This window comes from Elephantulus edwardii, unplaced genomic scaffold (genome assembly GCF_000299155.1).
Source record: "Elephantulus edwardii isolate Elephantulus edwardi_28Jun2011 unplaced genomic scaffold, EleEdw1.0 scaffold00210, whole genome shotgun sequence".
In the NCBI taxonomy this organism is placed as follows: Eukaryota; Metazoa; Chordata; class Mammalia; order Macroscelidea; family Macroscelididae; genus Elephantulus; species Elephantulus edwardii.
The window spans coordinates 445301-459102 of NW_006399960.1; the positions used below are offsets into that span (position 1 = coordinate 445301).

General features: G+C 37.0%; 1 protein-coding gene across 2 annotated transcripts in view; it reads left to right on the forward strand.

Moving 5' to 3' along the window:
- SYTL5 (synaptotagmin-like 5) overlaps positions 1–13802 on the forward strand; it is a 267276-nt gene that overhangs the window by 157912 nt on the left and 95562 nt on the right. For both annotated transcript variants that reach the window (XM_006897511.1, XM_006897512.1), the window contains exons 7-8: positions 3254–3383; positions 5569–5672. In XM_006897511.1, the coding sequence (XP_006897573.1) occupies positions 3254–3383; positions 5569–5672 (234 nt within the window). The remainder of the gene's footprint in view (positions 1–3253; positions 3384–5568; positions 5673–13802) is intronic.

A 13802-nucleotide genomic window follows, 5' to 3' on the forward strand; every position in this document is an offset into this window, starting at 1 on the left:
TGCCCTGCTCTGTTCTGACAACTGCCTCTTGGTCCAAGTATAGGTTTCGCATTAGCACGATTAAATGTTCTGGGATTCCCATTCTTCTCAGAGTCAGCCTAGAGTAGTGCACTAAAATCCTCCCAACTAGAGCTTTCCCAATAGACAATACCATGATAAATGGAAAGAAGACTGAAGTTGTCAACAGCCATGAAAATAGTAATCAGGAAATCAAATGTAATAAATGTAACAGATCATTCCTTTGCCAAAGGCCTCTTAAAAGTGTTAATGAACAAAGTGTGCTTGACTCAAGACCTAATATTTTCAATTGCTTCATATGTATATGAAAGTTGGACAATGAATAAGCAAAATGGAAAAGAACTGAGGCCTTTAAATTGTGGTTTTGGCACAAGCTATAAATATACCATGTTGTTGTTGTTGCTGTGTACCATCATGTCAGAACTGATCCATAGCCAACCCTTCAGTGAGTTTTCAGAGGTAGTTAATCACATGGGTGGAGATTGTCCATTTTTCTCCTGTGAAGGAGCAGGTGGATTCGAACTGAATGCCTTCAAGATTGCAGTGCAGCTTCTTGCCACTAGACCACCAGAACACCCTATAAAAATATAATGTTGTTTTTACTGTAGAGTCATAATTGACCCATAGCTGATCCTTGGGCAGGTTGTCAGAGGCATTTAATAGCCTGGGAGGAGATTGTCCATCTTTATCCTGTGGAACAGCTGGTGACCTCAAACCTTGTACCTTCGGGACAAACTGCCATATTCTGGCTATACTTTTTCCAAGAAAAATTTGTTCATTCTTCTGGCTGCCCATGGTATATTTACTCTTCTTTGTCAATATACAATTCACATGCGTCAATTTTTCTTTAGTCTCGTTATTAATGTCCCATGTTTAACATGCATATGAGGAGCCTGAAAAGAACATGGCTTAGTACAGGTGCACCTTTGTCTTCAAAGTAATACCTTTGCTTTTAAACACTTTAATCACAGGGTTGCAGAGAGTTTGGTAGGTGGAGGGAGGAGGCGAAGGAATTAGGAAAGATCCAGTGGGGATCTGAAAAGAGAGAGTAATTGTGGGCATAAGTAAATGTTGATTAATTTTATAAGACACAAAGTGTGGGGATGATGGTAAGAAACACAATGTGAATGAAAACCAACAACAAAATAATAAAAAAGGATGCTTCTTGCAGGATATTTGTGTAGTATCGTTATTGTTGTTTGTTGTTAAGTGCCATTGAGTCGCAGGCAACTCATAGCGACCCTGTGAAGGAAAGTCCTCAACACTTGGGTGCCTTTCATCCTCTCTCCAGGTTCATAGGGTTTCCGGAGGCAAGCCATTATGGAAGTGGATGCCAATCCTCCTTCCAAGCTAGTATGTGTTATACATGGATATAAATTTATATTCCTAGATATGAGACTTTATCTCTTTCTATCTCATAACAACACAACACAAGGCAACACTGACCAATTCTGTACCATCTCCCTAATTGTAGCTTTATTTGGACCTACTATTGTAGCCACTGTGTCAATCTAAGTCCCTGAAGTTCTTCCTCTTTTACCAAGTCCTTCTCCAGGCACTTGCCCTTCCTTTCAACATGCCCAAAGTATGTTCAACAAAGTTTCACCATCCCTGCCTCTAAGGAACATTCTAATTTGTACTTCTTCCAAGACAGATTTACTCATTCTTTTGGTTTTTGCTGTTGTGTGCTGTTGAGTAAGCAAGGACACTTCAGTGGGTTTACAAAGATAGTAATTGCTCTTTCTCCTATGGAGCAGCTCATAGAGGAAAACTGTGTGCATTTTGACTGATAGGGCAACTCCTTACCCACTAGGCCATTGTAGTCAATGGTATAATTTTTTTTTTTACTAACACCACAGTTCAAATGAATCGATTATTATTCACTTGTCTCTATTTATTGTTCAAGTTTTATATTCATATGTTGTTGTTGTTATGTGCTGTCGAGTCGCCTGTGACTCATAGCAACCCTATTTATGTACAACAGCCCTAAACCCTGCTCTATTCTGTGCCAATCGCACTGTTTCCAACACATCTATCCCCAGTACCCCAGACACTGAATCAATCCACCTCAGAGAGGGTCTTCCTCTCCTGTGCTGTTCCTCCACCCTCCTAAGCATGATGTCCTTCTCCAAGGACTGGTCCCTCCTTGCAACATGTAGAAAGTATGTTAGGCAAAGCCCCAGAATCCTTGCCGCCAAGGAGCTGGCCGGTTTAAGCCTTTCCAGGATGAATCTGTTTGTTTTCCTAGCAGTCCATGGTGCCCTCAATACTCTTCTCTAGCACCACAGCTCAAAGGCATCAATTCTCCTTCTATCCTCCCTAGTCATTGTCCAACTCTCTGATGCATAACAAGTGATTGCCTGTATCAAACGCACCTTAGTCTCCAGAGAGACACCATTGCTCTTCAGTTCTTTGAAGAGGTCCCTAACAGCAGGCTTTCCCATAACAATGCGTCTTTTAATTTCCTGGCTGCTGGTGCCAAGAGTGTTGACTGTGGAGTCAAGCAAACTAAAGCTGTGAACAATCTCAATCTCTTCTCCGTCCATGCTGATGCTGCCAATTGGCCCAGTGGTGAGAATCTTTGTCTTCTTGATATTGAGTCTCAATCCATGTTGAAGGCTGCAGTCCTTGACCTTCTGCAGCAAGCACTTCAGGTCCTCCTAGTTTCAGCAGATGATTGAAAACACTGTGTCTTCAGTTAAAACCTTTTATTCCTCAAAGAGGCAACCTTGCACTTTACAGAGGTACTTCACAGCACATTTACCCAATGCTGCTTGAATTCTTGACTTCTAGCTGGTATACAAATTCAATAAATGAATATATTTCTCCAGATACTGACCACCTTCAGTTAACATGTCCAAAGTGTGTCAGATGAAGTCTTGCCATGCTTACTTGTAAGGAGTGTTCTGGCTGCACTTCTTCATGAAAACAGTATGTTATAAGGAAAGATCAGTCCCTAAAGAAGGATATCATGCTAGGAGATGAGTTGACACAGTGTATACAACAATGGGCTTAAGCACAGCAGTGATTGCGAGGCTGGTGCATGATGGGCACTATTTAATTTTGTTATACATAAGGTTGCTATGAGTTTGAGCTGAACTGACAAAGAACAACACCTAACAACACCAACAGTACTCACAAATGGTTTTGTACTAAAGTATGCTTATATGGCAGTATCATAAAATAATTCATAGTCCATATAATGTCTCCTCCTCCCCATTTACTTTGTGGGCAGGAACATGGTTTTGATAATTACATGAGTTTCACAGCCCCTGAAAGCAGCCCTGAAGACCTTGGAAAGAGTCATCGCAGAAATACTTCGGGCACACCTTTCATAGCAGTATCAGGGGTCTCCCGCTCCTCAGGTGAGTATTTACAACAGCTTCACTATGTTGTTAAAAAAATTACAAAATCAAATGCAACTAAAAGGTTAAATCCTTTTTGCACACTAGAAAAATAATCATCAATTCTTTTACTCATTGTGAGTACTTGAAGATAGACCCAGGCCAGTTGATGCCTTCAGCTGCTTGGATTAATATAGAATCTGTTTATTTGGGTTTATATTTTGCTTAGCATCACTGTTAAGCTTTAGAACTATACCAGAATGTGAACAAAGGAGAAAAGGAAATACAATTGTCCCCAGGATACATTTAGTGGCAGGTAGAGAGACCTGCTTTTTACCAAGCGCAAAGAAATATAATAGCTGAAAGTTCTCTATTGAAAAATCAATCCAAGGTTTAAATGAGTTATTTTCAAGTAGTGTTAAAGTATTGGTACTTCTTTTCCTTTTGTGGTGCACTGAAACACGTCATTTCATCTGATCATCGCAACAACTTTGGAATGCAAGTGTTATTTATGCTGTGGTTTTCTTACTTACACATAAGGAAATCTTTAGAGAAACTTGTCATAGTTATTAAGTTTATTTCCACGTATAGGACTAAAATCACAATGAAATTTTTAACATGAAAAAGTTCCGTTATCTAATATTTTCAGAAAGTGTATGACTGGATTCTAGGTGCTGTGTTAAGAAGTCTCTGCTAGGCAACCAGCTCTCAGAAGGTTTTCAAAATGCATTTTATCCAGTGGCTAAATGCTACTTACCTGTCAAATGGAAAAAAGTAAAATAAGTAGCCTAAAAGCCTTTGTCATAGAGTCTACCAAACCGAAATCAAACTCACTGCAGTTGAGTCAATTTTCACTTGAAATGACCCTTCATTGTGTTTCTCGGGGTGATAAATCTTAGATTTCCTGAAGGATGGCTGATAAATTAAAATTGATGATCTTATGGTTAGCAGCCCAACATCTAGTGCACTATGCCACCGGAGTTCCACTGTAGCTCTTGGTTACTGAGTACATACTTTGTATCAGGCACTGTGCTACATCCTTCTACATTATCACATTTATCACTTCAGATGTAAATTATTGATTTGGAGATGGTAATCTTACCTGCTCTCTTCAGTCTTTCTAATTTATAGGCAACTATACTTATTTATTAACATGGTGACTTTAGCAATGGGTTCGAGCATTTCAGAGATGATGAGGATGGTTGACACAGGATAGGGCAGGGTTCAGGTCAGCTGTTCATAGCATTGCTGTGAGTTATGCTCTACTTTATGGTACCTAACAACAACATATCTATTCACGAGGGAGTTCTAGTGTCCTAGTGGTAAGGAGTTGCTCTGCTAACCTGAAGGCATGTGGTTCGAATCCACCAGCTGCCCCATTGGAGAAAGATGAACAATCTTCTCCCATGTGATTTACAGTCTCTCAAAACCTATTGGAGGGTCAGCTATGAATCAGTGCCCACTAGATGGCACATAACAACAACATATCTATGTCAGTATTTGGTATAAACTATTCTGTGAAAATAAATTGTCTGTGCCTTAGTATGCACAGTGTCCATAACATTACTGGGGGGTGTATTGTTCTTTATATTTTTGAAACTCAAAATAATATGTTATTCTATTTTGAGTCGCAAGCTACTCGACGGCACATAACAACAACAACAACATTTTTTCCTAAAGAAATAGAATGGCCTCTTGATTTAACAATATCTGTTCCCTTTTTGTGTGCAAAAAACTTGCTCTGTCATTACCTTAAAATTAGCAATTTAGATTGGATTGACTAAGATTTTCTATCAAGTATAAAATTGTGAATTCTAGAAATAATAAACTCAAGAAGAGTTCAAGATTCATTTTTTTCCAAGAGTAAGGGTTCTATCCTAGGAGAAGTTTTCAAAATCATAAGCAAGCAGAAGCCATCAATAAATGAAAGCATAGCATTTTATAGTCAAGCTTTTAAATTCCTGTCATCTAAGGAGGAATGAACTTATCTGTGTTAGAATTTCTGTCTAAGGCACTTTCCAAAACACCATTATTTTTAAAAATGGAAATATGTTAACATAAACAGCAACTTACTTTGACCATTGCTTTTTACATCTGTACCTCATGGTTAGAAGAGTTGGTATAAAGATGAAACAAGTAGTAAAAAATAAGACATTCTAGGAAAATAAGTAGGTTCACACCTTTCCTTTCCTCTTCCTTCCTCCAGACTGGAGTCGATCTGAATTAGATTTGAGTGAGTCCTTTCCAGAAGATGTAGAGGATACTGCAAACATAAGATGCAAGTCTGTCCCTGGGACTTTAGACAAAGATGTGGTAAGTTGGATGTGAGAGACTCATGATTATGAGGAAAGAGGTGTACGCTCTTGCTCCAAGTTGTTATACTTTTATTGTAGTTATTCTTATGTAACATCAAGTCAGAACTAACTCATAGCTGACCCTCCAGGAGATTTTCATGGACAGTAAATCACACAGGAGAATATTGCCCATCTTTCTCCCATGGAGCAGCTGGTAAATTTTAACTGTGTGCCTTTGATTTGGCAGCACAACTCCTTACCTCTAACCCATGAAGACTTAGTTCTCCTTTTAGGTAATATTGAATTAAGAGTAAAGTTAGAAAAAAAAATAGTAAAGTTAGAATATGTAATAATCTCCTCCTGTTAGTCTTTACTGTCAACTTCCAAAAGCAACTGAAGGAGCCATTTAGCAATGTAACTGGTAATCACATTAATGAGTGAGAATTTCTAAAAAAAAAAAAATCATGTGATGATGTGTCTAGGAACTAAACTTTAGAAACAAAAGACCTTAGTATTTCTTAACGGAATTGTATTAAACTTATCTGAGTATATATTTTAAGGGAACATTTCTATATCTCAAGTTACTTCCAAAAACTACCTTCTTATCTGAAATTAAATTATGTGAAAATTAAGCTTCAATGAGCTAATTTATAAAATAAGGTTAAATTAGATTACTGTTGATATTACTTCCAACTCTAATATTCTAGTTTCTGTAATTGCTATCAAGAAATTAAAAACTCCCTGGAAGAAAGATATAACATGAATGTTAAGCGTTGTTAATATGGTTTTTTCAAAACAAGCCAGGAAACTTTGAGTTCTAATGGTAAATGTTATTTATTACAGTATGAAAGTTTGAGAAGGTAAAATCCACCACCAAAAAAAGTAGGCATTATTGCTGGGAATACAAAAAGGATACAGCCACATTGAAAAAAAGTTTGACAATTCTTTAAAATGTCAAGCATAAGATTGACTGTATAATTGAACAATTTTACTCATAAGTACCTTTCTTAAAGAAATAAAAACATATCCATAAATATGTGTGTGAATTAATTTCTGTGCATGAATATTCACAGTAGCATTTTTTAATTATGCATTGGTTTGCATACAAAGTTTGTATATATTGTGGTTCACAGTAGCCATTATTCACATTGTGTTTCACATAATCATTCTCATTCACTCCGTCTTTCTCCCATGGAGCAGCTGGAGGCCTCCAACGATGTGCCTTTGGAATTGTAGTGCAGTTTCTTGCCACTAAGTCTCCAGAGCTCCATTTGTGTTTCAGTTCTAATTTCCTCGGGATATTTTTCTAGGAGTGGAATAGCTGGATAATACGGAATTTCTATGTTCAGCTTTTTGAAGAAATACCAAACTTCCTTCCAGAGTAGTTGTACCATTTTACAATACCACCAACAGTGTATGAGATTTCCCACCCCTCCACACCCTCTCCAACATTTATTGCTTGCTGTCCTAATAAACTTACTAGTATTATTTTTAGTAACCAAATATGGAAACAATGTGTGTCTGCCAAATGATTATTAACAAAATATTACTCCCATCTAGTCAGAAACTATTCATAGTTGACCCTCTAGTGGGTTTTCCAAGGCTCTGTCATACAGGAAGAAATTGCCCATCTTCTTCAAACTGCCCAGTTCTAGGTTGGCAGTGCAACTTCTTAGCATTAGGGAAGCAGAGCTCACTAAATGATGAATATATAGACAAAATATATATCAGACTTTATAAAATTGACTATTATTCATCAATTAAAAAGTCTGAAAGTACTGATAGATACAACGACATGGATGAACTTTAAAAATATTATACTAAGTTGGAAGAAGGCAGGTAAGATTACAAATTTCATGTTTCTATTTATGTGAGATATCCACAAAAGGTAAAATAAAAGCTGGAAAAATAATTCATAGTTGTCAGGGGCTGGTGATGGGAGTGAACACTGATTGCAGACAGGCATAAGGAAACTCCCTGGAGCAACTATAATGTTCTATTAATAGATTCTATTAATGTTTTAACAGCTATAAGTTTACTATAAAAAATCACTGAATTGGATATTACAATGGTAAATTTTAGGGCATAAAAATATACAGCAATAAATGTGCTTTAAAAACAAGTAAATATAGAGTGGAACAAATTTTGCAATTTATTACTAATTGTTGAAGCTGAGTGAATGAATATAAGAAATTATTATATTAGGTCTTTTATATTCATGGATGCTTGATTTTTCATAATAAAATATTTTCTAAGAAGATAAGTATTGAGAATAAAAGTATAAGTGCTAACAGTTCATTTACTTAGAGAAAAAAATTCTGAAAACATCTAGAGGTAAATGCAATTACATATATATAAGCAAGCATCTTACTGATAGAGAATTTTTGATAGAATTATCGGGTACCAGATGAGTAATATTTTTCAAATATTAGAGATGAATAATTTTTTAACTTGGAAACTAGAATTTTATATTTCATTAAAGAGGATTTTTTTAAAACAAATTATGGCCATTAAAATTAATCTCAGGAATATAATGTCCAAAGTGTACCACTGAAAGACCCACTTTGAAAATAGTTTTAAATTCAAATACAGAAAATGTATACATATATATATATATAAATGATGATTATATAAATTCATAAAAATGTTCTCTTAAAAAATATGAAGCTAAAACTATAGGGATAAAATAAAAGAATGTGAAGAAATCCTTGCCTCCACTGCAGGACTATCCCAGATGTGAAACAGAAAAAGAGAGTTTGGGACAGAGAGGTACATGCAGACTTCCTCAGCTTTTTGTATAAGGAGAGCTGACTTGAGACTTCCCTGCATGCAAACTGCTTAAGTTGGTACCCCTGATCTCTCACCATTCCACAGATAAGGGAAGGCATTAGGCTTCAAAGAGAAGGCAAGACACTCATCCCCAGAACCAGCAGGTGAGTGCGGAGAGGGGGGAGAAGGGGAAGAAACTTCCTTGAGGAAGTTTCCTCTATTTGGGAATCCTTGTGTCTACCTCTAAGGGGCCATCCCAGGTGCTAAACAGGACAGGAGAATTTAGGACAGAGAGCTACAAGCAGGGGAAAGACTTTTTCCCCTTTCTCAGCTAGCAGATTGAACTGTGAGAAGGAGAACTGACCTGAAACCACCCTGTACAGAAACTGCTTGAATGAAGCACCTGGTCTCTCACCACTCAGCCACTCAATAGATAAAGGAGGACAACAGAGTTTGGGAGAGGGGACTACAATAAGACAAGATTCCTGCAGAGCTGCAGTGCAGATGGGAGAGCACCTGAAGGAATTTAGGAAAGGCAAATTTTTCCAGAGAGGAGTTTCAATAGAGTGACTAGCTAACCTCATAGATTGAATATTTTAAGGTGGCAGATATTAACATCCTAAAGATAAGAATTTATGGATACAATAATAAAGAAATAAAAATAATAAAATAAGAATTTAATTACTACCAATAATTTATGCAGACACAATAGGGATGGCCCAACACTTATCAAGAAAAACTTCACACAAAGTCAAGAAAGTACAGGTAGCATAAAACACTGTGAAAAAAACCAAATTAAGCCTTCTCAAAAAAAAAAAAAGTAGAGAATATTGCAAACTCAATAAATACCCCAGATCTAGGTAGGCAGAAAGTATATGTTGATATGGAGGCATTTGAACAGCATGGAAGAAAGTACAAATGAAGAAGCAATGGAAGCAACAAATGAAGGGAATACCTTAGAGATAGAGAACCAGAGAAATATATTGATGAGGAGTTATTTGCACAGCTAAGGACGAAGGTGCAAATGATGGAAAAAATAGTGGAAGCCATTAAGAAAGCAAATACTCCCCGGACAAGGAGCCAGAAAATATATAAATGAGGAGCAACGTGAACAACTACAGAAGAAAAGGATGGAAGAAAGAATGGAAACTATAGATATAAAGGTACAAGAACTTAAAAAATAATCATAAGATAGAGCAGGTACAGCCAACAATAACAGAAATGCATGAAAATGGAAGCCAGAATACTAAAACTAAAATGACAAAAGTTTCCAATGGAGGGACAAAAAAGTAGAACAGAAACAGCACAAGAAAACAGAGTCAACTACAAAGGGGAAAGAATTAGATTAAGTTCTGATTTCTCAGCAAGCTAGAAGAGAATGGAATGGCATATATAGAAATTTAAAAGAAAACAATTGCCAGCCATGGCAATATACCCAGCAGAGCTTTCTATCAAATATGAAGGGGAAACTTCGATCCTCTGCAGACAAGAAGGAAGTTAAGGAATTTATGTAAACAACACAAAAACCACAAGAAATTTTCAGTGAAGTCCTTCACACAGAGATGCCATAGAAAACTGAAACAACAGAAAAAGAAACACAGCAAAATGACAATGGTAAAATCTGGCCTGAGAGTGATGACATTAATGTATTCTATTGGCCAGGATTTTACTCAGGATTTTTAAGGTACGTTCATGAGAAATGCTGGCCTACAGTTTTATATTTTGGTGGGGTCTTTACCTGGTTTTGTTACCAAGGATATGTTTGCTTCATAGAATCAGTCTGGGAGAATTTCATTTTTTCCTATTTTCTGAAATACTTTATTTAGAATTGGTGACAGATTGTCCTCTAAATATTTGATAAAATTCACTTGTAAAACCATCTGATATAGGGTGCTTTTTTTTTTTTTTGCTGGAAGTTGTTTTCAATATCTTCTTATGTAATGGGTCTATTCAGCTGTTCAATTTCAGTCTGTGTCAGTTTAGGTAGGTTGTAAGTTTCTAAGTATTTTTCCATTTGCTCTTGGGAAATTTAATGTCAGCTGAACCCAGACTCTGGCTTCTTGAGGTGTGGTAGGTTTGAGGGCTCTGGGTACTTGTGATGGTTTTTTGGGCCCACGTGGGTGTTGGCAGAACGGACTTGCCAGATGAGCTGGGCGTCTGGGGCAAGGATGTTGCCAGCATTTGGCATGCCGGGCTGGTAAGACACTGAAAGGTCAAGACCTGCCTAGGGTCTTGGGATATTTAATGTCAGCTGAATCCGGACTCTGGCTTCTTGAGGTGGGGTAGGTTTGAGGGCTCCAGGCACTTGTGGTGGTTTTTTGGGCTCACGAGGGTGTTGGCAGAGTGGACTTGCCAGATGAACTGGGGATCTGGGGCAAGGATTTTGCCAGCATTTGGGCGTGCAGGGCTGGTAAGACCCTGTAGGGCCCTCGGGTCAATATTTCATTGTTTTTATTCAGACATTCCTCTAGGTTGTGTAGCCCTGGTGTACAAGTTGCCATATAGCGGTCACTTGTGGTTGCTGTGAGGCTGAACACTGTGACACTGATGTGTCAAATGCATTAATGGTTGGTTCCCAGTGTAGACAGAGAGTAGGGTGGAGCTCCCCGATTAAAACAAGCTTGGAAGGAGGAGTGGCATCCACTTCTGTAATAGCTTGCTTCTGGAAACTCTATGAACTTGGAGAGAGGATGAAAGACACACAAGCATTGAGGACTCTCCTTCATAGGGTCGCTGTTTTCATATTTGTTTCCACATAGTTTTTAATAATATTCCATGATTTAACTTTTTATTTTAGTTGGTTCTGTTTGACATTTCCCATTTTATCTCTGAATTATCTGTGTCTTGTCTTTCTTTTCCTTTGTTAGTTTTGCTAGTGGTTTGTCAACTTAATTGACCTTTTTGAAGAACCAACTCCTGGTTGTTAATGGTTTTTATTGTTTTTCTATTTTCTGTTTCATTTATTTCTGCAATATTTTTTACAATTTCAGGTTTTTTTTAGAGGGTATCGGGTTTTCTTGCTGTTCTCTTTCCGTTTGTTTGACATGTTGAGTTAGAGTCAATGGTAATTATTTCTTACATTTTGATGTGTTTGGTTATTGCTATAAATTGACCACAGATTACTTTTTTGGCTGTTTCCAAGAGGTTTTGGTAATTGTGTTTTCATTGTCATTTGTTTCAAGAAACGTTTTAATTTCAGTTTTATTTCTTCTAGTACCCATTCAAGTTCAGCTTCCAAGTGTGGGATTTTTCTCCTTTATCATCTTGTTATTAATTTCTAATTTTGTAGCATTGTGGTCTAATAATATTATTTGTATTATTTCTATGATTTTTAATTTATTGATGCTTGCATTGTGACCTCAAATGTGATCTATTCCTGAGACCTTTCCATGCACATTGGAAAAGAAGGTATACTGTTCTTTTTGGGGGGTGCACTAGCCTATATATATCTATGAAATTGTGTTGATTTACTTTATGCTTTAATTCTTCAGCATCTTTGTTGAGTTTCTTTCTGGTTGTTCTGTCTTTTCTTGAGGGGGTGTATTGAAGTCTCCAACTACTATAGTGGTGTTGTCTATTTCCCTTTTCCATTTTGTTACTGTTTGTTTTATATGCTTTGCAGCTCTATCATTTGGTGCATGCATATTTATTATTGTTATGTCCTCTTGTTCTATTGACCCTTTCAACATTATGTAGTGACCTTTCTTGTCCTTTGTGATGGTTTTTGCACTGAAATTTGTTTTATCAGAGATGAATATCACTACTCCTGCTTTAATATCCTACTCCTGATTGCCATTTGCTTGGTATATTCCCCCCCCCACTCTTTTATTTTTATTCTTTCTTTTTCTTCACTTTTCAGGTGTGTTTCTTGTAGATAGCATATTGATGGATTTTATATTTTTGTCCAATCTGCTACTCTTTTTCTCTTCAGTGGTGCATTCATACTGTTCACATTCAGTGAGATTATTGAGAGGCAAGGATTCGTTGCTAACATTTTCTTGAGTTCTCTTTGATGTTGTTGCTAGTTACTTTGGTCCATCCTGCTTTCTGTGGCACCTCTGTAATATCGACGTCCCTCAATGTTTCCTGTAATGATAGTCTTGTTTTTACAAACTCCCTTATGTTCTATTTTTCTGAAAATATTTTGATCTCTTTTTTATATTTGCTGGGTACAATATTCTTAGTTGACATTTGTGTTCTTTGAGTTTTCAATATGTCATTCCACTGTCATTTGCTCACATGGTTTCTGCTGAAAAAATGGCACTTAATATTATTTGCTCTCCCTTATATGTTAGTCTTTTTTTTCTCCCTTACTCCTTTCAGAATTCTCTCCTTATCTTTGGTTCTGGCAAATTTGACTATGATATGCCTTGGTGTTTTTCTTTTGGGGTCTATTTTATATGGTGTTCTCTCAGCTTCTTGAATATATATTGTCTCACTCTTCATTATGTCTGGGGAGTTTTCCTCTAGTAATTCTTCCACAAGTTTTTCAGTGTCTTTACTTGCTTCTGCCTGTTCTGGGATTCAAATTATGCACATGTTATTTCTCTTGATGGTGTCCTACATTATTCTGAGGTTTCCTTTTTTAAAAAACAATTCTGCTTTTTCTAGCAGATCAGTAGTGACAATTCTATCTTCAATTTCACTCATTCTGTGTTCCATCTCTTTGACTCTTTTCATGTGTCCCTCCATCATGTTGACAGCATCTGAAACATTGGCCCTCATATTTTGAATTGTGGTTTCTTTTTTTCCCAGAGCCTCTAAGGCCTCGTTTGTTTTATCTGCATTGTTTTGGATTATTTTTTTAAAGCTCCTCCTGGTTTTTGTTTGCAGTGTCTTGTAATTCTTCAAGTTTGTTTTTTCACCCATTGAAACTATTCAATCATTGTTCTTTTAAATTCTGTGTCCAAAAGTGCCACCAGACTTTATGGCTTCAGGAAATCCCTTGATACTGTGTTAACTTTGGGGGGGGTGTGACATGTTGCTTTGGGCTTGTGAAGGGTGTAAGATAGGCTACTTCTTACATGACATTGCTATGATAGGGGTTTTCATGCTTGAGGTGATAGCAGGCTGTTTATCTGACATCACTGCTCCAGAGGGGGATGGGGCAACTACCCTACCTGGGTTTCTCTCTGGACTTTTGACTGAAGGGAAGATTTGCTTCAGTTTGGGAGAAAAAAGGCCTGTGATAGCAGCCTCCTCTGTCAGACAACTGCTGCAACTAGGCCAGTCCAAGGTGCTCCAGGCTAAAGGCAGCTCATGCGTTGGCAGCTCTTTATATAAGAAAAACAAGGTATATATACAATATCTATATCTATATCTATATCTATATCTATATCTATATCTATATCTATATCTATATCTATATCTATATCAT